General features: G+C 41.1%; 1 protein-coding gene across 1 annotated transcript in view; it reads right to left on the bottom strand.

Moving 5' to 3' along the window:
* The window catches only part of TNFRSF11A (TNF receptor superfamily member 11a), a 111,244-nt gene that overhangs the window by 15,909 nt on the left and 71,830 nt on the right, over positions 1-23,505 (bottom strand). The window contains exons 2-7 of the mRNA XM_089674861.1: positions 22,959-23,025; positions 20,864-20,989; positions 15,183-15,326; positions 12,484-12,577; positions 6,991-7,076; positions 6,557-6,658 (exon numbers count right to left, since the gene is read on the bottom strand). Coding sequence (XP_089530987.1) covers positions 6,557-6,658; positions 6,991-7,076; positions 12,484-12,577; positions 15,183-15,326; positions 20,864-20,989; positions 22,959-23,025 — 619 coding nt within the window. The remainder of the gene's footprint in view (positions 1-6,556; positions 6,659-6,990; positions 7,077-12,483; positions 12,578-15,182; positions 15,327-20,863; positions 20,990-22,958; positions 23,026-23,505) is intronic.

The following is a 23,505-nucleotide window of genomic DNA, read 5'->3' as shown; positions in this document are numbered from 1 at the left end:
TGAACATGATGAATCTTGCTTTGTCCAAGCAACCAGAAATGAGGATGATGACATTTAACCAGTTGCCGACCGCAGATAGCCGAATGACGGCTGCACTGCGGCCGGCCAGTTCTTGGAGGGCGTCATATGACGTCCTCCCAGAACGCGCTCTCCTGTGCGCCCCCGGCGATCTCCGTGATTGCTGTGTCCTACGGACACAGCTGATCACGTGATGTGGTAAAAGGCCAATCACAGCGGCCTTTTACCATATGATCAGCCGTGTCCAATGACACGCTGATCACCGGGAAATGCAATTGCCGGTTCTCGGCTGCACTTTCCTCACGCTGTCAGAGCGTGAGGAAAGTACTGCCGAGAACCGGCAGTTGTCAGAGCAGAGATGGGCACTGATCATCAGGGCACTGATGATTAGTGCCCTGATAATCGGAACCCAGCAGTGCCATCCACCAGTTCTGCCCACCTGTGTCCAGCAGTGCCACCCACCTGTGTCCAGAAGTGCTACCCACCTGTGCCCAGAAGTGCAGTCCAGCAGTGCCGCCAGTCAGTGCCACCCAGTTAGGGCCCAGCAGTGCCACCAGTCAGTGCCGACTATCAGTACCCATCATCAGTGCCTGCTCATCAGTGCTGCCTATCAGTGCTGCCTATCAGTGCTGCCTATCAGTGCCACCCATCATTGCCACCCATCACTGCCACCTATCCGTGTCGCCTATCCGTGACATCTCATTAGGGCCTGCCGAAGGACGGAGCAGTGGACATCTTGGTATTAATATGATTTATTTTATTTGTGTCTCAACATGGAATTTTTATCATTTAACATACAAAATAAACTACTACACTATATACAACTCTCTGGCTCTTGTGGTGAGCTGTTTCTCCTCAGGACAAAGGCTCCCATTTCGTACCTCTCACTGAAAACTGCTTTCCTGGTGGTAATTACATCAACCAGAAGAGTGTTCATATTAGCAGCCCTGGGGTTTAAAGAACCCTTTCTTGCGTTCATCCCGCATAGGGAGGTACTCATGCTGATGCTCAAGATCATGCCTAAATGGCTGTCAAGGATCTCGTACAACAGATGCTCAATTCTGTGCAGCAGGTGTGCATTCTTATGTGCATGCTCACAGTCATGCGCATAGAAGCCTAAGAAGACAAGCAAGGACTAGAACACACACGGGCGAGCATTGGCACATATGTGCCAGCATATTTCAAACAGCCTATTTAAACTAAGAATCTGCTGGCTTGTCTTCAGCTCTAGTTCCTTTGTTCACTGGTTCTTGAAAGTCTGATAAACTTGGTTCCTGACCCAGCTCCACGTGACACCTCGATTGGATAACCCTACCTGTTACGTCTGCTGCACGTTTGTGTTACCGATCTCAGCTTTGATTCCTGACTACGTCTCTGCCTCCTGACTTGTACCTCACTGCCAGTATGTTACTGACTTCTGCCTGTTTCTGACTTTGAACTTGATCCTGATCCTGCACCTGTCTGCCTGGCTGCTGCTGAGCAAGGCTTGTGACCAGCCTCCATACTACCATTGAAAGGTCTCCTGTGCTGCCAAGCTTCAGTCCACTACAACAGCTTCCTGACACTTGCGCCCTTCCACTGCCCTTGCTGTCCCTGTCTCCAAGGGGTGCTTGGATGGGAATTGCGCAAGAGGCCACCCTCGTCATTTTGGGCTTCACAGTCAGGTATGTGACAGTGGCCTTCAGAGTCCATATTATACAAAATGTTCGCCTTCCTACATCCCTCTTGGGGAGTACCCAAGAAGTTGGCCCATCGGATGTGGGTGAAGCTTTAAAATGTTACCTCAAGGCGACATCTGGCACCAGGAAGTTGGAGCAATTGTTTGTCATTCCAGATGGAGCGTGTAATGATTTCACGGCTTCCAACAAGATTATTGCCTCTTGGATGGTGAAGCTCATCTCCTTGGACTACAAATTTAAATGGTTGGCTGTGCCAGGGGGATCACATCACTGTCCACCCAAAAGGTCTCGACCTTGTGAGCGGCATTAGGCTGTGTGTTCCCAGGCACTATGTAACGAAACAGACCCAGTCTGCGCTTGGGTATTTCCATTATAATACCGCTTCTCCATCCGAACACCAACCACAGACACCACAGCTGACCATACAGGACTAGACGATACCAATATTGAAGTAATCCAGAAAGTAGACTAGTTTATTTTAACACAGATACAAGATATATACACTCAAGGGAACAATCACCCCTCCCTGCATAATGTCAGAGGGTGGGGCAATCTACATTTAGTAACAAGAGACACACCAACAGACAGTCCCATCAGAAGGGAGGGCTGCTGGAGACAAACCCCCCCCCCACCAAGCCAATACACATAAACACATATATCCCATAATAGTTTGCTCCCAAGCCAGACACACAATAGAACAATGGGATCCAACCACATGGCATTAAACAATCTACAACCCCACCCCACCTATACATGTCTACACAATATTAGGACAGATCACCCTGTACCCCTAACAGGCACTGGGTGACTTACACATAATAGGGATATGGGGAGCTGAGGCAGGGGTCTCCCCACCTCTCTAAAGTGAGCTGGGTTCCATGGGCCCCCCACCCAAAGTGACTCCCATCACACATTATCTGCAAGGCAGCTACGTGGGGGTCAATATATATATGTTCATGGCTCATTACTGTATAGAAGCAGTCTTAATAACAGTTGAGTTTGGCAGAGGCATCCTGGCTTCTGCTTTTAGTCAGAATGGAGGAATGTGTAGCATTATCTCTCCCCTGTGTAGCTATTTAGTTCCCAGCTGTGATGACATGGAGCTGTCCAGAAAACGGAATATTGAATGACAGATACCTTCCGTAATTTTCCTTTCCTGACAAGCTCCATGTCAGCACAATTCCCATCCAGCTTCATAGGACTAGTTACAGAGCTCTGAGGCTATAGGAGCTTGTCAGGAAAGAAAAATTATGGTAAGTATCTGTCATTCAATTCTCTGTTATTATACGAGGGGTAAACATGATTTTAATAACAGAAAGCACTGAGCTTTTCTCGTTAGGATTTGTTATGTAAGTAAGTTTGGCCGCAGGCAGTAGACAAAACAGGCTAACTATATGGAGTGCAAGGCAAATGTAGCCAGGTAGTACTGAACTTTAAAAGGGAGGCTTTGTGTCATTGGATGCAGACTCCAGCTCCAGCAGAACTCCAGCAGAAGAGCTCACTGACACTACTGTACTGCTGCAATTCGTCCCTCTCTCCCCAGTCCACAGAGAATTCAGATTGGCTGCCGATAAGTGCCATACATGAATGATTGTGTAATGACACAATGTTATAAACCATGAGGGCCAATTCACTGACCGGCATTTTACTGCAGCGTAAACCACCAATCACTACAAGGACACACAGAAAACAGTTGTTTTCTATGCATCCTTTTCACACTGCAATGCATCCTGAAGCTGCACAGCACTAGGGCTGTGATAACTTGCAGACATACTGCATTTTATTTCAGCGCACTGTACAGAATTGTATGTCATTCTACAGCAAAGCACCATGCTGCTATACAGTGACCTGAATGAAGTGTCACCTTTGACCAAAACATAAGGGAGCTGTGTGATGCGCTGAATCGCATACGGCACCACTCCCTACCTTAGTTACTCTGTTGTAACATTATAGGTGAACATTAAAGTGAATGCAAAGCACAAGTCCTGTCTCAGAGAATTCACAAGATTTTGCTGTATTTTTAAGGGCCTGGCATCCTGACATGATCAAAAGCCCCCATTATATGCTATTCCCCTGTACAATGACAAACTTACTGGCCACTCAGGCACTGTCTTTAGACAGTGGGTGGCATTTGGCAGGGCTTACCATGAACTCAGGCCCCTGTAAAACTAGTTTCAAAGACGCACACTAAAGAAATGTATTTTGCTAACAAGGATCGTAACAGACATCATAAATTGTTACTAAACCCACAACAGTAAAATTAGTCTGTATATGGAGTAAAGCAAGCTTGTTATACTCGCTGTGGAACCTAAGGGGTTAATCCTCTGCATTCTGTAAAAAGGCTGTTTGATCCTGTCTTCTCTGATACTCCCCTTCTTTTAATGTCCTCAATCCATCTACTCTAGGAGACACTCTGCACATGCTCAGTTTAGTGTGTGTTGCTAGAGACATTTTTTTTTAATTTGTGAGGGTGCATATGATCAGCACAAGGCCAGACAGAGGGTCAGGCATTATGCAGCCTTATAGGACAGTCAGAGCAGAATCAAAAATCCTCCTGCAAGTTTTAACCAATGCTCTGCTGGACACTGATAGAAGTCACAAGACCGCTCTAACAGCTGATGAGAAAAGGTATTTAGCAGTTTGTATTTACTAAAATATTTGCATTTCCATGTTCTGTGTACTGTGGAAGACCAAATATAGTGAATGCAGGGTTCTGGGTTTAGTAACACTTTAATGTCTGTTTTTATGGAGAACTTCTACTTTAAAACATAGAAAATGGCCGGCAGTTGACATTTTATCCAAAGCTGATATGCTACTTCTTATTTGTGAGCTGAATCATTTACTGGCTTCCTATATCTTTCATGGAATACAGTCGTGTCACTTCCCCAATAGAGTTCCCAGCTTTGCCCTCCCACTATAAAGAGCATGTCCGCTTAAAGTGAACTGGACCTGACCCAAATCGCTTTGGTAACATTGATGTTGAAGTGCAGACTCTCCAAGTACACGTGTCATTATTCAATCTGATACCTGTGTATTAATAAAGCACCTCATAGGTATGTGCATCCTATTCCATTAGGGTGGCACACCAAAGCTAAAACACCCATGCATGTGTATATATACATACACACACAGACATTCACACTCTTATAAATGTATGTAAACGAACATTTTAACATATATAAAAACATGGATGATGTCAGCGAGGTGGACAGTGTCAGTAGGGCAGTGGACAGTGTCAGTAGGGCAGTGGACAGTGTCAGTAGGACAGTGGACAGTGTCAGTAGGACAGTGGACAGTGTCAGCAGGGCAGTGGACAGTGTCAGTAGGACAGTGGACAGTGTCAGTAGGACAGTGGACAGTGTCAGCAGGGCAGTGGACAGTGTCAGTAGAGCAGTGGATGGTCAGTAGATAGGAATCTACACCGCACAAAGTGATTAGGGTGTGCCCAGTCACACCTGGCGCACATCATGCACATACCTATGAAGCACCTTTAATCTTAGATCCAGGCTGCTCATTGGACCTGAGCTCTGCTTCAGTAGTGTGCTGTAGAAGCTTATACATTTGATGCCAGAATGACAGGGCATGTGGCTTGGCAATGTGAGAGGACATGTCTTAATAACAGCTTGGGCAGAAGCTGAGGCTTTGTGTAAATCCTTGGCATAGGATCCTAAGGTGTTCCACAAGTACACAGGGATCAGTTTGAAGACAACATAGCCATGAGTGGAGTGAAATTTCCCCAGCGGTGATACAGACAGGTAGAGCCAGATTTACTGTTTGGCATGGTGGAAGTGGCAAAGAGGCTGCTTTAACTTTATATTTATATGCTACACATATATTTTTATTTCATCATGAGTATAAATACATTCTCATATACTGTTAGGTAATTTACATATTGTTACAATTTCTTAGCAATGTTTGGAGCATTAAAACAAGAAAATGTAATATACAGGTGAAACTCGGAAAATTAAAATATCATGCAAAAGTTCATTTATTTCAGTAATGCAACTTAAAAGGTGAAACTAATATATGAGATAGACTCATTACATGCATACATCTCATATATTAGTTTCACCTTTTAAGTTGCATTACTGAAATAAATTAACTTTTGCACGATATTCTAATTTTTCGAGTTTCACCTGTATAAGAGTGGTGGTTCCAACAGAAGGATGTTGCTTTGGGGACCAAGGTTTGTGTACCTAGAGGCTCCAATTTTGGAAATCCAGCCATGTTGACAGTAATAAAAAACTGTTTGAACACAATTACTTGTAGGCACCACAACATGCCTACACTTTGGCCCTATTACTGTTATTGTCTTAGATTGTAAACCGGTTCAGGTTCAGTTTAAAAGGTGGATTATAACCCCTGTCAGTTACCCTGGATAGTCCTCATGTGTTTATGACCTTTATGTTAGAGGTCTGATAACTCTGGTAAGAGGCTGTTTTTGGAGTTTGAGCACAGGAGTGATCACATGTGATTTCCAATCAACACTTCTTCACCTAAGGATGGACTTTTTCTATTGTGGAGTTTTTTTTAATTAATATTAATATATTTGTTTGATTGTGGGATATTATTTTATATGAATGCATTTTTATTCAATGATTAGTGTACTATTTATCAGTATATATTGAGAAATTATATATTGAGTTATGATATATTTTGTTTGTTTATTGCACTTTTGTTGGTGCATATACATTTAAAGGGGATGCATAACAGGTTTTATGTATATACGCTCTTCTGTTGTTTTGTATTCGGCAATCACTGAGTGCTGCTTCTGCATAACTTTATAAGATTTTATTTTTGTTAACATCTAGAGCAGATTTATTTTGGGTTTTTTTTACACACAAAGAAAGTATACATACCTTTCAAGGTACTGTATTTCTTCATACAGCAGAAAACACAGATGAATAAAAGCACAGCCAATGATACAATGATAACAGGGATAAAGATAGTCATCTCTGACACTGTAAAAGAAGAAAAACAAAGGTACATATTAATAAAAATAGACTTGATTATATTTTACTATAATCAAATAGATGTGATGTATAGACTAAGTAGAACCTCCAAGAACGTGTTCCATGTATTTGTGTTTCTGTACATACAGTATCTATGAATGGAGCAAAGTAAATGTCCACAACACATTTTTAATATAAATACTGTACATGGGAATGCAGAGCTCACCATTAGAGACCTTTGTATGATGAAAGGATGATACTTAACCCTATAAAACCATTCTCACAATTGTAAATCAATGACATGCATGCTTTGTAAATTTTATTATCAATACATTACACACCCTTATGAGTATTTTTGGGATGATCACAAACAGCATCGGATATACTGGTGCCAGGTTCAATCTCTTGAAGTCCGACCTCAGAACAGCTGTGAAATGGCAAAAAACAGGCTTTGCTATAAAGATGGCTACTAATGTAATTCCAAGCAAACAATAACATTATTAGTACTAAGAATTCATTCTGGACAAAGCTTTCTTTAGAATGGGATCAGGATCTTAATTTGTTTTTTTTTTATTACTGTCTGTGCCTTAATTGAGGAGATTTCTCACCACCTTCTGATCTATTGAAACAACGGGAAGCAATGGGAAATCTTCTTCAGGCAGCAGTAAAAACTTCACAGATGGTCTAACCCTTTTTCAACATATTCAAAACAGGAACTAAACACGTGTTGACTGTATTATTGGGTCAAAAAAGGGCTTTGTGTGAGAGCTATTTTCTTGCTAAATATGCAAGGCTTGCAAGTAATATACAGTATGCATAGGGTATAGAATTTTTTAGACCTTTTTCAATTAAGATTTAGCTAAGTGTAAAGGCAGTTTTTGTTTTTATTAATCCGCTATTTCAACTAATAATTGCGCAGTCATGCAATGCTGTGCTCAAACAGAATTTATTTTGGAGAAGTAGCAGAATGTATTTTAGGGTGTAATTCCATATATACCCATGGCATGTGTGAGCAATAGATCAACATGTGACAACATAAGTGGCAACTTTGTGCAATAAATAAATAAATAAAAATGTTTAGAATTTTTCCAAAAACTTGTGGTAAAAAGAAATTCTTCTATCTTCTATTGATTCAACTCAACATGCCTCTCAGCAAATAGTTTGGGGTGTCTACTTTCCAAAAAGGGGTCATTTGGGGGGGGGGGTTGTTATTGTTGCATTTTATGCCCAGCATTAGAAGCTTATGCCACATACAGAGGCGGACTGACAACTCATAGGGCCCCCGGGCAATAGGGGATCATGGGGCCAATGTGTCCTTGCCCAAACTCAAAAAAGCCTATGAAAAAGGTACCAGGGGCATCTCATGGGGCCCCCTACTGACCCCGGGCCCTCGGGCAGTATGGTACAAGATGGCGGAGGGGTTGGCCTCAGCAGGGTGGATCATGTTCTGGCAGGACTAGAGTAGGGTAGGGTAGGGCCTTGTGTTTGAGCGCCAAAATCAGCCAAGCACAAAGACCCTCTTATAAACAGATACTTCTCTTCACTCCTGACAGAAGTATTTGCAGCATAGGAGGTTGGCTATTAAGTGAACCAGTTGCTTGGCCCTGCCTTGGACACAGGATTACTTTTAGCAGTATGAATGTTCAGTCTGAAAATATTTAAATTATGTAAGCATACTTATGAAATATTTATTTTGGCCCGTTATTTAGCTTTATTTTTGTGAGCCCAAAAATGTTTTGGAATGCCTGTGATCAGAGGTCACTGCTTGACTGCCTGACCTCACATACTTTTGGGCACAGGTTCACTTTTAGCAGTCTGAATTTTCAGTGTGAAAATATTTTAATTATGCAAGCACACTTCTGAAATATTTATTTTGGCCCTTTTATTTAGTTTTTATGTTTGTGGGTCTGACAGTTTGGTGCAATAGCAGTGATCAGAGGTCACCTCTTGACTGCCTGACCTCACATACTCTTGGACTTGTCACATAAATGAGCCCCATAGTAAGGAATGTTCTCTCAAATTCTTAAAGGGCTCGTTCACACCACATATGTGCTGGCATGCACTGGGAATGCGCTGCAGTGCACTGTACTCCATTGTTATAAATTGCAGTGCTTATTTTTCTTTTGTGTTACAGCGCATTATAATATTTGTGCAAAAATAGAACTGTCCTATTTTTTTCAGCGCATACCAATGAAGATTGTTATTGTAAACTGGAGCCATAGAACATAGAGCAAACAATTTAATTGAAAATTAACGCCACACTAAACCATAATTTTAAACTGAGAAGTTCCAAGAAGGAGCTTATTCTATATTATGTTTTCACTTTTGCTACATTTAGGCTCCATTCACATTTGTGCGACTCCAAAGTTGTGCAATTTCCATTGTGACTTTGGTGCAACTTTGGACAAATGCTACTTGGATGCAACTTTGGCTGTTTACGTTGGCTTTGACTGTTGCACAACCGTCACACTGATAACATTAAGTTGCAACTTTCATGCGATTTTTAAGAGTTTACTTTGCAGTCTACGACACTCAAGTCTCATCAAAGTAGTATAGAACCTTTTTAACCACTTCCGTGCCGCCCTATAGCAGAAATACTGCTACAGGGCAGCATGGCTGTGCAACATCACATCTATACATGTGATTTTTCAGTTACAGGTAGGGGGCATGCGTGCGCTACCAGTGCTGCCAATCGCGGCCTCGGCCTGTCACCGACAGGGGAGAGACCTGTGTATAAATAACAGAGATGTCTCCCCTGTCACCTCCTGCACACTGCTTTATATGGCTCTGAATAGCAGAGCCATACAAAGCAGTGTGCTTACAGTGTAAAGCACACACAGCACACAGTGAAACAGTACACCGTTAACCCTTTGATTGCCCCAGATGTTAACCCTTTCCTGCCCAGTGCCATTAGTACAGTGTCAGTGCTTTTTATTAGCAGCGATCACTGTATTGGTATCACTGGGGATGTCAGTGACACCAAGTCAGTTCCCCCCAGTGTCAGAATGCCTCCCGCAGTCCCACTATAAGTTGCTGATCGCCGCCATTACTAGTAAAAAAGAAAAAAAATTATATATATATATACATACATACATATATACAGTCATGGCCGAAATTGTTGGCACCCTTGATATTTTTCCTGAAAATCAAGTATTTCACACAAAAAAGGTATTGCATTAACACATGTTTTGCTATACACATGTTTATTCCCTTTGTATGTATTGGAACAAATATAAAACAGAGGCAGAAAAGCAAATATGACATAATGTCACACAAAACCCCAAAAATGGGCTGGACAAAAGTATTGGCACCCTTAACTTAATATTTGGTTGCACACCCTTTGGAAAACATAACTGAAATCAGTCGCTTCCTATAACCATCAATAAGCTTCTGACACCTCTCACCCGGAATTTTGGACCACTCTTCCTTTGCAAACAGCTCCAGGTCTCTCTTATTGGAAGGACACCTTTTCCCAACAGCAATTTTAAGATCTCTCCACAGGTGTTCAATGGGATTTAGATCTGGGCTCATTGCTGGCCACTTCAGAACTCTCCAGCGCTTCTTTGCCATCCATTTCTGAGTGCTTTTTGACGTATGTTTGGGGTCATTGTCCTGCTGGAAGACCCAGGATCTTGGACGCAAACCCAGCTTTCTGACACTGGGCCCTACAGTGCGACCCAAAATCCTTTGGTAATCCTCAGATTTCATGATGCCTTGCACACAGTCAAGGCACCCAGTGCCAGAGGCAGCAAAACAACCCCAAAACATCATTGAACCTCCACCATATTTTACCGTAGGTACTGTGTTTTGTTCTTTGTAGGCCTCATTCCGTTTTCGGTAAACAGTAGAATGATGTGCTTTACCGAAAAGCTCTATCTTGGTCTCATCTGTCCACAAGACGTTTTCCCAGAAGGCTTTTGGCTTACTCAAGTACATTTTGGCAAACTGTAGTCTTGCTTTTTTATGTCTCTGTGTCAGCAGTGGGGTCCTCCTGGGTCTCCTGCCATAGCGTTTCATTTCATTTAAATGTCGACGGATAGTTCGCGCTGACACTGATGCTCCCTGAGCCTGCAGGACAGCTTGAATGTCTTTGGAACATGTTTGGGGCTGCTTATCCACCATCCGGACTATTCTGCGTTGCAATCTTTCATCAATTTTCCTCATCCGTCCACGACCAGGGAGATTAGCTACAGTGCCATGGGTTGCAAACTTCTTGATAATGTTGCGCACTGTGGACAAAGGCAAATCTAGTTCTCTGGAGATGGACTTGTAACCTTGAGATTGTTGATATTTTGCCACAATTTTGGTTCTCAGGTCCTCAGACAGTTCTCGTCTCCTCTTTCTGTTGTCCATGCTTAGTGTGGCACAGACAGACACACAATGCAAAGGTTAAGTGAACGTCTCTCCTTTTTATCTGCTTTCAGGTGTGATTTCTATATTGCCCACACCTGTTACTTGCCCCAGGTGAGTTTACAGGAGCATCACATGCTTGTAACATTCTTATTTATCCGCAGTTGTGAAAGGGTGCCAATACTTTTGTCCAGCCCATTTTTGGAGGTTTGTGTGACATTATGTCGAATTTGCTTTCTTTCCTCCCTTTTTTTGTTTTGTCCCAATACACACAAAGGGAATAAACATGTGTATAGCGAAACATGTGTTAATGCAATACGTTTCGTGAGAAATACATGATTTCCTGGAGAAATATCAAGGGTGCCAACAATTTCGGCCATGACTGTAAATACCGGGATTCATTAACGCTATAACTTTCACGTAAACCAATTAATTTACACGTATTGTGATTTTTTTTCCAACACATCATGGAAAATACATTTTGGTCTAAATTTATGACGAAATTTGATATTTTAAATTTTTTTACTGGACATGTTTAATAGCAAAAAGTAAAAAATATTGTTTGTTTTCAAAATTGTCAGTCTTTTTTTACTTATAGCGCAAAAAATAAAAACCGCAGAGGCGATAAAACACCACCGAAAGAAAGCTCTTTGTGGTTAAAAAAAGGATGTAAATTTCATTTGGGTGCAGCGTTGCATGACCACACAATTGTCAGTTAAAGTAACACAGCGCCGTATCGCAAAAAATGGCCTGGTCAGGAAGGGGGGTAAGTCCTCAGGAGGGCAAGTGGTTAAACTAGAATCACTTTTTAAGTAGTGGAAAGAATAGTGAATAGATAGTGGTTAGTCGCATAGCTTTGAACAGCTTCCATTGAAATACATGTGCTGCAACTTATCATGTGACTTTGCGTCCAAAGTAGATAGAACTTCAAGACCACAACTTTCCTTCACAGTCTTATACAACAAGTGATATTTTGTGGTCAAAAGAAAACAATCATGTTGCCAAACTTTATAAATCAGCTACTACTCCTTTTGCACTCAACTATATGTGCATATAGAAAGTGAGTGTCTTTTCTTCACATGAAGTGCTTCAAAAATTGTCAGCTGTCAGCTTAGCTGGGCAAGACATGCAGTACCTAGCACACGGGTGTCCCATGAGGCATGGCAAGATTGACAGGTACAAGCATCACTCCCAAAGGCAGGGGCATGATGGGACTTGTAGTTTCACAACAGCTGGAGGACCGCCAGTTTGACACCCCTGCTCTAGGAGAACAGGTGGTGTTCAGAAAATGTAAAGGTGGTAAATGGTACTAGACAACTGACACAGGTCTATGAAACACTGACAACTACAGAATCCAGAATAAAATACTACTGACCACTGACATACTGACTGATACTGACAAAAAGTTGAACTCATAAGCATCTTCATTTATTTTTTTTACCCTTAAAGCTTTTCAGATCTTTTACATTTAATGAGAAACTTACTTTGTCCACGGTTTGCACGGCTCTGTTGATGAGGAAATGTTGGAAAAATATCCCCCTTGGCATGGTTTGCATACCGTATCTTTATTCCGATGAGCTATAGGAAAAAGGTAAGCAGTCTTGTCATATGCAGATTAGGAAGACGGAACATGTAAAAGGACAACTGTTATGAAACAGATGAGTCTCATGTCAACCAGCTATTCTATAGCAGGCACAAACAAGATCGCAGGCCAAATTGAGTGGAATTAATCTTCAGGGGTCAATATTATGTCTGTTAGGGTCACATGAACTTCCAGAAAAAAGAAGCATTTTAGTGCTTAATATTAAATAAATAATTGCAATTTATATAATTGTATTCCAGGAAAATGGAGCCTTAAAATGTTTTCTGACATATTAAGCTGCAAATTGACTTAAGAAAGTATAGTTTTTTTTAACTGGAGAATAGCAGTGGCCTTGTTCAATTTACATTCAAAAACCACTAAGGGCCACAAAAAAAGAGCAACTGGAATGCAGGGGGCCCCAAAAAAAAACCCACTTTGACAAGTTTGTTTTAAAAAATGATAGGTGGGTGTTTTTAACTGAAGCTGGCTATAGATGGATTCTTTTTTTCATTAAGCCAGCAGGTTGAAAAAAAAAGAACGATCGAATTCCTCAGTCCACACAAAGTGGATGAGAGAATCACCACCACTGAGACATTGTATTCTGACAGCAGGACTCTCCACTGTACCCCTGAGGAACTGCTGAGATCTGCACAAAGCAAGTTGGGTGTTCTCAGCAGTAAGTATCCTAATGACGATTGCACAGTTGATAGCTTCTTGCATACTGAAGACATTTAAGTCTGTGTACTCACAAAGTGCTTCATCTACAGTGTATCCATGCTGGTTGTTTTTTAACCACTTGCCTACCAGGCACTTATATTCCTTTCATGCCCAGGTCAATTTTCAGCTTTCAGCGCTGTTGCACTTTGTGTGACAATTGCATGGTCATGCAAAACTGCACCCATATGAAATTTTTTAAATTTTTTTCACACAAATAGAGCTTTCTTTTGGTAGTATGTACTCACCGCTGGGTATTTTTATTTTTTGCGCTATAAACAAAAAAAGATCAAAATTTTTTTTTTTAAATCAATTTGTCTTTGTTTCTATTATAAAATTTTGCAAACAGGTAATTTTTCCTCCTTCACTGATGTGCGTTGATTAGGCAGCACTGATGGGCACTGATACGCAGCACTGATGAGGTGGCACTGATGAGCTGGCACTGATATGCAACACTGATGGGCATGGATAGGTGGCACTGATGAGCTGGCATTGATATGCAACAATGATGGGCATTGGTAGGTGGCACTGATAGGCAGTACTGATGGGTGGCACTGACTGATGGCACTGATGGGTTGCACTTCTGGGCACAGGTGGGTGGCACTGATGGGCACTTGTGGGCGGTAATGTTGGGCACTTGTGGGTGGCACTGATGATTGGTGCCGATCCCTCCTCTGACAATTGCTGGTTATCGGCAGTACTTTCCTCACACTGTGACAGCTGATAACCGGCAACTGCATTTATTGGTGATCTACTGTGTCATTGGACACTGCTGATCATGTGGTAAAAGGTCACTGTGATTATAACCCATTTGTTTTTGTCACCTATGTCCAACTGGAGAGATTTCCCCTAATTTCTGTTCCATAGCTACCACAGAAAGTGAGGGGAAATCCCTGGTAGCCTCCAGGATTACCAGGATGTATGTCCCCAATTCTAAAGATTATAAAGACCTCCTGTCTTCATCACTCCATCTCTCCATTACCTCCTGTCTCCATCCCTCCATCACCTCCTGTCTCTATCACTCCATCCCTTCCCTGGTCTGTTTCTACATCTCCCTACCAATCCACCCCACCATGTTTCCTCTGTCTTTCGTTACTCCATCATTCTCTCTGACCATTGCTTAATTCCATCCAAAACTCCATCCCTCCGTCATCTCCTCTCTTTATCACCCCATCCCTTCATTACTTTCTCCCTCCATCTCTCCATTAAACTGTGCATCTATCCATCTGTTGTAGGTCCCTCCAGCCTCTTCACCCTCCATCACTTTTATCCCTCTGTTACTCTAGCCCTCCTTTCATCTTTCCATAACTCCATTACGCCATCCCTCTGTCTCTTGCTCCATTCCTCCCTCTCTTCATTTCTTTGCCTCTTGTTCCATCCTTCCATCATACTGTCCATCCAGCAATCCCTGTGCCCTATATCTCAGTCCTGTCCCTCTGTGGTCTGCACACCAGAGTAGACCTGCCCCCAACCAAAGCGAGTTGCGTCTCTCACTCAAAGAATCTCGAATCATGTCGGAATCCGATGGTCTTGGGTGGCTCCAGTCCAGAGATGTACATGCGCAGTTCCAAGGTGACTGTCACAGGCTTTGTAACTGGCACAGTTTTCCCCTTATGGGAATAAAAAAAATGCCCCGTTTTTACTGGCTGCCCGTAAAAATACTTTAAAAATTACTTTGTTAACTGGTGCTGTACAGAATAAACTAGCATTTCTCCTTCCTTCACATCACTTTGCCCCTTTTTGTATCTGCTGTTTGAGCCTATAGTAGGCATATAATGAGTGAACTGGGTAAAAACTATATTCATGTTTATTGTACACTTGCACAAGGACAGAATAGGGACAGTTAAGAGTTTCTGAAGAAACTCTTAAGAGTTAATACATAATTACCTGGGATCTGTACGCCAAATCCTGGACGGCAGATTGTATTTTCCATGCATATTTCTTCATTGGCATAAAAATGGTGTCCGTCAATGCACACACATTCTCGGGGGTAAGTGTTATTCCCATTGTGAAGCACCCGCAAGGCTTTTCCTACAGGAAGGAAACGTATAGCGACATATTTTATGAAGGCCTGCAGACCAGGTTGGATTTATTGTACAGCCAACAAAGGGGTAAGCAAAATTTATACTTAGAGAAATACAGAAGCTGCTACTGTATACCGCCTTGGAAAATGCTAGGAGCCTGGCTGCCAATGCTTTTGATATTTTGAGACACAGATCTTAAACAAGTATGTTGATCAGGATAATCAGAGGGGATTCAAAACTCCTAAATCTGCATATTTGTTTCAAATAAATGAATCAGAAAGAGCTGAAGCCAAAGGACCGGCCTCACAACCAGGGAACTAGCATTTCCAGAAGGAGAGTTGACTAATGGCAGCCTCCATACTTCCTCATTACAGATTTTCTTCAATTCTAATAAGGCAAAATTTCAGAAATAGCAGAATGGTTTTTGTGTTAACCATGTTGTGTGTACTATGTAGAAATTCAAGCAAAGATCATTTGTGTTAAACATACTGATTGTACGATCCTATTTATTTAACAAATGGCATCCAGATGTTGTGGATATGGAGAAGAGAAATGGTACATGAAAGGCTTTTTGAAAAATTATCCTGGTTCTCTGTCTTTTATCATTCTGAACTAGCCATGAATTATACACTGCTAATACAGTATACATTGTTATATATTATTCTTCTATACTACTGCTGGCTAATATGCTGACCCATTGGATTCAGTATTTTCTGAAATACTGACCTTGTATTTATGTTTGTTCTGGTCGGTTCCTGCAGTTAGAGGGGCAGAATGTCAGCCAAGCAACTAGCATTTCCAAAAGAAAAAGCAAAGGTGCTTTGGAAAGAATCCACAAGATGCCTTTTTAAAAAAAACATTTTATGCATTTTAAAGTGATTCTGTTAAGAATTACAACGCAAATCCAGAAGACGCAGGAAATCAACACTCCAGCAAGTTTCACTTTCCCTTCAAGCATCAGCCGGAGGTATCTCAATCTGTGTGTAGCCCTGTCTGTTCAACAGAAGCCGATCATTAGACAGGCCTTTGTTGAACGGTACTGCTGGAAAACCAGCATTTGTGCAGCCAATGGCTGCAGCACTGATCAGTATATTCTGACCAGAGAGGGGCAGAATACAATAGCATCAACATCACTTGTGTGGGTAGTTTAGTTACCTCCCTAACTATATAATGTATAGCACCCCCTACAATTTGAAGCCAACACAGCTACACATTGTTTCTTAATGAGTTAGCAGAACTACAGAGTACAATTTTCAAAAGATAAATACAATATAATTTTTGTACATGTAGCCACCCTGTACTAAACAGGGGCTATTAGTCAAACTTAGATCTACTGGGTGGAATTGTCTACTCGCTATTCTTTCCTCTACTTAAAAAGTGATTCTGCTTTAACCACTGGCCCTCCTGAGGATTTACTCCCCTTCCTGACCAGGTAATTTTTTGTGATACGGTGCTGCATTACTTTAACTGACAACTGCGCAGTCATGCAACTCTGCACTCAAATGAAATTTATGTCCTTTTCCCCCCACAAATAAAGCTTTCTTTCAGTGGTATTTGATCACCTCTGCATTTTTATTTTTTGCGCTATAAACAGAAAAAGACCAACAATTTTGAAAAAAAATATATCTATTTTTGACTTTTTGCTATAAAACATATCCAGTAAAAAAATGTAAAAATGTAAAAATGTAAAAATCAAACTGCGTCATACATTTAGGCTAAAATGTATTCTGCTACATGTCTTTGCTAAAAAAAAAATCCCAATACATGTAAATTAATTGGTTTACGTGAAAGTTATAGCGTCAAATTGCGGTATATATACTAGAATTTTTTTTTCATACTAGTAATGGCAGCGATCACAAACTTTATAGTGGGACTGCAGCGGACATTCTGACACTGGGGGGGGGGGGGAACTGACTAACTGCCACTGACATCCCCAGTGACACTAATACAGTGATCAGTGCTAAAAAAAAAAGCACTGACAGTGTACTAATGACATTGATCAGGAAGGGGTTAACGTCTGGGGCGATCAAAGGGTTAACTGTGTGCTGTGTGTGTTTTACTATGTGTGCTGTGTGTGCTTTACTGTGTAAGCATGCTGCCTTGTATTGCTCTGCTATGCATGCTGGAGCTGACAGGGGAGAGAACTGTATTGTTTACATACAGACCTCTCCTCTGTCTGTGTTCTTCGACGATTGCCAGGTATTGACAGGGAGTCTCCGGTGATCGACAGCCGTAGGGCAGTGAGCGTGCACCCCCTACCCGGAAATGCAAAATCACATATATTTTGCGCATTCCTACCTACCTGTAGCAGTATTTGTGCTATAGTGCGGCGGGGAAGCGATTAATCCATATTCGCACAGATACAGTATGTGAATAGTACATTCCTTTAATTGGAGCTTAGAAGTTTACATGTTGTCCATGCATGGGAACTTCACCATACAAAGTATGTTTCTTCTTTTTTTTTTTTTTTTTCAAAAACATTGCAATTTTTGCTTGATATAATCATTTTACCCATCATTACCAATTGGGGAGTGTAAACACGTTTTTAAAAAGATAATTTTTTCCTTTACTTCAGCAGTATAACTTAGTAGATCTATTGCAATGTAGGCACAACCAGGCTTTAGGGCACATTCGCACCATTAAAGTGTTACTAAACCCACAACAGTAAAATCAGTCTGTATATGCAGTAAAGCATACTTGTTATACTTACTGTGGAACCTAAGGGGTTAACCTTCTGCATTGTGTAAAAAGGATGTTTAATCCTGCCTTCTCTGATCCTCCCCTTCTTCTACTGTCCCCCATCCATCTGCTGATAGTACAGAGCTCTAGGAGTCACTCTGCATGCTCAGTTTAATGTGTATTGCCAGAGAGTTTTTTTTTCTTTGGGTGGGGGCATGTGATCAGCACAGGGCCAATCAGCACTGTCCAGACAGAGGGTCAGGGGCCATGCAGCCTCATAGGACAGTCAGAGCAGAATGAAAATTCCTACAAGCTTAAACCAATGCTCGTCTGGACACTGATAGAAGTCGCAAGACTACTCTAACTGCTGAAGAGAAAAGGTACTTAGCAGTTTATATTTACTAAAATAATTGCATTTCCATGTTCTTTGTACTGTGGGAGACCAGATATAGTGAATGCAGGGTCCTGGGTTTAGTAACACTTTAGGCCACGCTGAATCAGAGGCTGCTGGTATTCGCTGTGTGACAAAGTGGAATATTGGGATGACAACATGAGTGGGGGTGGGGGGTAGCAAAGAACAGAGGGGTTGGATGAAGGAGGCATATTGTACAAGTCAAACAAACATTCACCAGTCTACAGCTATAGCTATGCTTACAAACATACTGTGTGCTCTACTATTGTCAACATAAAATTCAGGTCAAAGCTTCTCCTAAGAATGTCATAATATTCAATGGTACAACATTGGGGAGGTTGCTATTGCAGATGATCTTGTATATTTTCAACTTTTTTAAAAGGAGAAAAAGTTCAGCATATCCACCAGGTACGGAGATAACTCCCAGTTACCTCCAGGGCCATCTTTAGATACATTTCAATGTTGTGGCTTTTCTATACAATAGAAATTTAGTTTTATACTTTTTTTTCTTGAAGAAATAAGACAACCAAGAGTTTGTGTAAATATAATTTACTTCCACAATTCATCATCAGAGAAGAATTGCCTTGGGAGGTTTTCCCATTTAGAAGTCAATTGGTGTCTTACTTTGGCAGTCTCCCTCTGCTGCGAATTTAGGTATTCTGTAATTATGATTGCTAAGAAACTTCAGTAATTTTGGATGCATGTTAAATTAAAATAATAATAATGAAAACAGGTGACCTCAACCTTATTATTTTGTTAACTCCTATTTAGAATTCATTTAGTGGCTGTCTGATTCTTAGCAAAAACATTTCAAACTAAGATTTCTCTCAACATTAACATGGTTTCTCCTTAAAAGAAAATAAAACCATTTTACATGATTTTTGTCCAAATTAGACTAGGGAATGTAGGAATATGCAGTATTGCATAGAAACATTTTATATGCAAATGGCATTTCTTTGCTTGAATTAACATATAGAAAAATTCCTAGGAAATATTTATAATTTTTTGTCTAACATAATATATACTAAATACTTGAAATCTACATATTTTAATAAAACAGAAAAATTAAACTATTATAAATAAGACCTGCTTATCATGCTAATAAATCCTTTTTAAAAAGACATAAAGTATAGCTAGAGCCAAAATGTTTATTTTTCTTAGTTTTGGATAGAGTGTGGAAGAATTTAAAACCCGGTCATGTTTTATTGTGGTCAGTGTTCCTGCTAGGGAGATTCACCACTGTATATTTATCCTGATGACAATAGCCACTGGGACTGAAAGTGAGAGAAAATACTTTTGAATTGCCAGTGGAACAGGAAGAGGGGAAATCTTCCAGTGGGGACACCTGTTTACAGGTGCGGCTGTCTAAGAAAGGACTATACTTTATATGGAGGGACCATCTCTCATTTTGTTTTGTCTCGCCTGACAATTTCTATTTTGTCTCAGGACAGGATATGAAAGAAAATGTACACAAAAAAGACAGAGATGGGGAAAAAATAATAATTAAAAAAAACCCCAAAAAACTTTTGGCCATAGATATGATTTAACCCTTTCCTGACTGTGCTATCAACATCCCACCTTGGTAAGTTTCCTTAATTGGAAGGAGGGAATTAATTACATGCTTCAGTACTCGGCTACAAAAGCAGGCCATTAATAGCTGCCATGGTTCCTTTACTTATTTTTATTTATTTATTTATCGGGTTTATATAGCGCCAAAGGGTTTGCTCAGCGCTGTACAATAGAGGGGGGGACAATACATGAAACAGTACAGTAACATCAAACAGCACACAAGGGGAAAGAGGGCCCTACTCTTTCGAGCTTACAATCTAGGAGGGAGGGGATAGAGGTACAGGAGGAAATGGCTGTGGGGGATGGAGTGGTAGGAGGAGGGAAGGGCAGCGGCTGTTAGGTGAGGGTGGGGTAGGCTTCCCTGAAGAGGTGGGTTTTCAGGGAGCGCCTAAAGATGAGGAGGGAAGGTGACAGTCTGATGGATTGGGGTAGTGAGTTCCAGAGGATGGGGGAGGACCTGGAGAAGTCTTGCAGTTGTGCGTGGGAGGAGGAGACCAGGGAGCAAAGATCTGGAACTGCTCTGTATGCAAAATGCTAAATTGTCCCTGTTTGCACACTGTGTGCTCTGGCAGAGTGCTAAGGCAGCCCATACATTAGTATTTAGTTCAACCTGCGGGTTAAATGAAAAAAAAAAAAAAAAGACCCAATTCCCCCATCCTACAAAAGACCCTTAAGGTACCGTGCAGGTGCTGACCTATGGAAGCAACTTCAGTCAAATCTGTAAACCAAAGTACTTTAGTCAAACTTATTTTTTTAAATAGCATGAGGCATGGCGATTTTAATGCATTAGCAACCAATCATATTTACAGTATATCCAGGAGCTTAATTAAAGAACAATAAAAAGAAGAACATAATGGCTATAAAAACATTTAGCAGCAGTTTACCTGCATCACACACCATATGAAGGACACATTTCAAATCATCATTCCAGACACTCATGTATTCATTTGGGCCACATGGGCTGCAAACCGTATCCACGCTGATGGTACACCTTTTAGTCATATGTGTTCCTGAAATTAAAAAAAAGTTTTGCGTACAGTGCAAGTCATACAATAAATGTTTCTCAATTGTACACAATTCTGTAATTAGTGTGTAGAGTTGATTATGATTGGTACTATGCGATTGTTTAATATAGTCATTTTAAATGTATACTCTCAATTTATAGGTATTCCTTTATCTATCAAGAGCTAAAAAGCAGATTAACTGGAGTACTGCATCATTTCCTAGATGTATTCAAATCTTTTATGATTTTTAATTTAATAAAATAAATAAGGTAAAGGCTATGAAACAACTGTATGATGGAGTACAGTCACATGGTGATCAGACCTAAATACACTTGTTTTTAATTAGTGCAAAATATATTAAAGCAAATATGTAATCTATAGACCAGGGGCGGACTGACCATTTCGAAACTCGGGCACTGCCCGAGGGCCCGGGGTCAGTAGGGGGCCCCATGAGATGCCCCTGGTATCTTTTTCATAGGCTTTTTTGAGTTTGGGCAAGGACACAGGGGCCCCATGATCCCCTATTGCCCGGGGGCCCCATGAGTTGTCAGTCCGCCCCTGCTATAGACCTATATAGAATTATTTTGTTGACACAGTATATATTTAGATATTCTCTCTCTCCTTGTGGAAGTTCATTTAAGATAAAGGTGGCAAAGTAGTAATTAACGTGTCAGGACAAAATAATACAAAAAATGCAGTATATCTCTGTAATACATGCCAATTTCCCTATGCTGCATTCCTTTAAAGACCCTGCAAGTACAGAAAACTAGGTGGCAATCTGTCATGAATGCATTCAGCTCCTAAATCCTGTGGTGGATTGACACATACAGCATTTGTGTGGACATAATGGTGTCAGCCCTTCCCAGTTGTCTTTTGCTAAACTACTTAAAGTGATTCTAAGGGCTTATTTTTTTTTTTTTAAAGAAAAAATAACAAACATGTCTATACTTACCTGCTGTGTGCAGTGGTTTTGCACAGAGCAGCCTGGATCATCCCCTTCTCGGGTCTCCCCTACTGATGCTCCTGGCTCCTCCCTCCTGTCAGGTGCCCCACAGCAAGCAGCTTGCTATGGGGGAACCTGCTGCTCCATTTGTCCACTTACACACAGAAAAAGCCTGGCCCTGCCCCCTCTCTTTTCTCATTGGCTCACTGGCTGTGATTGATAGCTCCCGCTTCTATCTCAGCCAATGAGAACAGGGAGTCCCGGGATAGCCAAGACTCCAGTGCACATCGCCAGATCGAGAGGGGGCTCAGGTAAATATTGGGGAGGGGGGGTCTGGGGGTATGCTGCACATGCATGAAGGTAAAAGAGCTTGAGCCTTTAGAACCACTTTACTCACACCCCTCCTTATCCCTGCATAAGCACTAATTGACCTGTAATCCCAATATAAGAACTGTGAGGGCTTAATTGGCTGTTTTAGATAACGCAGGAGGTTTCAGCAGGACAAATAGGTATTTTGTACTTATTAAACAGATATAATAAAATCATTTTATCAGAGAAGTTCATTGATGGAACTCACATACACTTTTTAAACATTACCTAAAAATGTCTAATGATACAAAGGAAGCAAAGTAATTAATTAGGATTAGGGACATTTCTCACTCCAGATGTAGTCTTGTCTCAGTAGTGTTATTTCAAAGTATATTTTTCACATAAAGGAGAAAGTGCAGTTATCCTTTTAGTCTCCTCTCAAGTATATTTATCTGAATTGGACAGCAACAGCCCACAGGAATCTTCAGAGCCTCTGGCCAAAATCTATTTTCTCCTGTTATTCCTGTGCAGTCGATCCCCATAGACTCTTTGGGCCATCTTCCAATGCAGTAGATGCTTGGGAGGCAGCCTCATAAAAGGCTATGGGGGTCAAATGCACAGGCATGGCCAGGGGGAAGAAAGATAACCTTTCTGAGGCAGGAAAATGGTTTGTAATGACAATTATAATAAAACTCGACTAAAAAAAATAAAGAGAAGACAAACCTGGTTCGCATTTCCTGCAGCATTTTCCGGAATGCTCATACTGCTTTTCTGGGTCACAGTAAGGAGTCTGAAATACAGATAAGAGAAGAAAATAGACTTTATTGGTTTATTCTGAAAATGCTCCTGTGTATGAAAGCAACGTCGAGTAGATGTAGTATGGTCTGCAACTTTTACATCCAAAGTGATGTTCTACACAATAAAAGCGGATCTAAACCCTGCGTAAAGCTAACTTGCTTTATATCCCCCTTTCACTATGCAATCACCTAAATGATACATTTGCATTATACTTTCCTCACAGCTCCACCAAGCTGCTGCCAGCCAAACACAACTGGGCACATAGGGGGAGAGTTACTTAGAATTGTCGGTCAATAAATGAAAAATTGGTCGTTACTGCCATGGATGCTGCCACCAATGCTTACGAAAAACGTTCATTTTTTGTGGATTTTCCAACATGACTGATCAAAAGAAAAGAGAAGATTCGCGAAAAACGTCTGACGGCATTTTCACCCGGTGCGTTTTCACACGGTGAGTTTTTTGGAAAGGGTCA

This window comes from Staurois parvus, unplaced genomic scaffold (genome assembly GCF_062004578.1).
Source record: "Staurois parvus isolate SC_StPar_1 unplaced genomic scaffold, SC_StPar_1.0 ptg000153l, whole genome shotgun sequence".
Taxonomy (NCBI): domain Eukaryota; kingdom Metazoa; phylum Chordata; class Amphibia; order Anura; family Ranidae; genus Staurois; species Staurois parvus.
The sequence above is the reverse complement of the archived record's forward strand: the minus strand, read 5'-3'. Positions and strand labels throughout refer to the sequence as shown.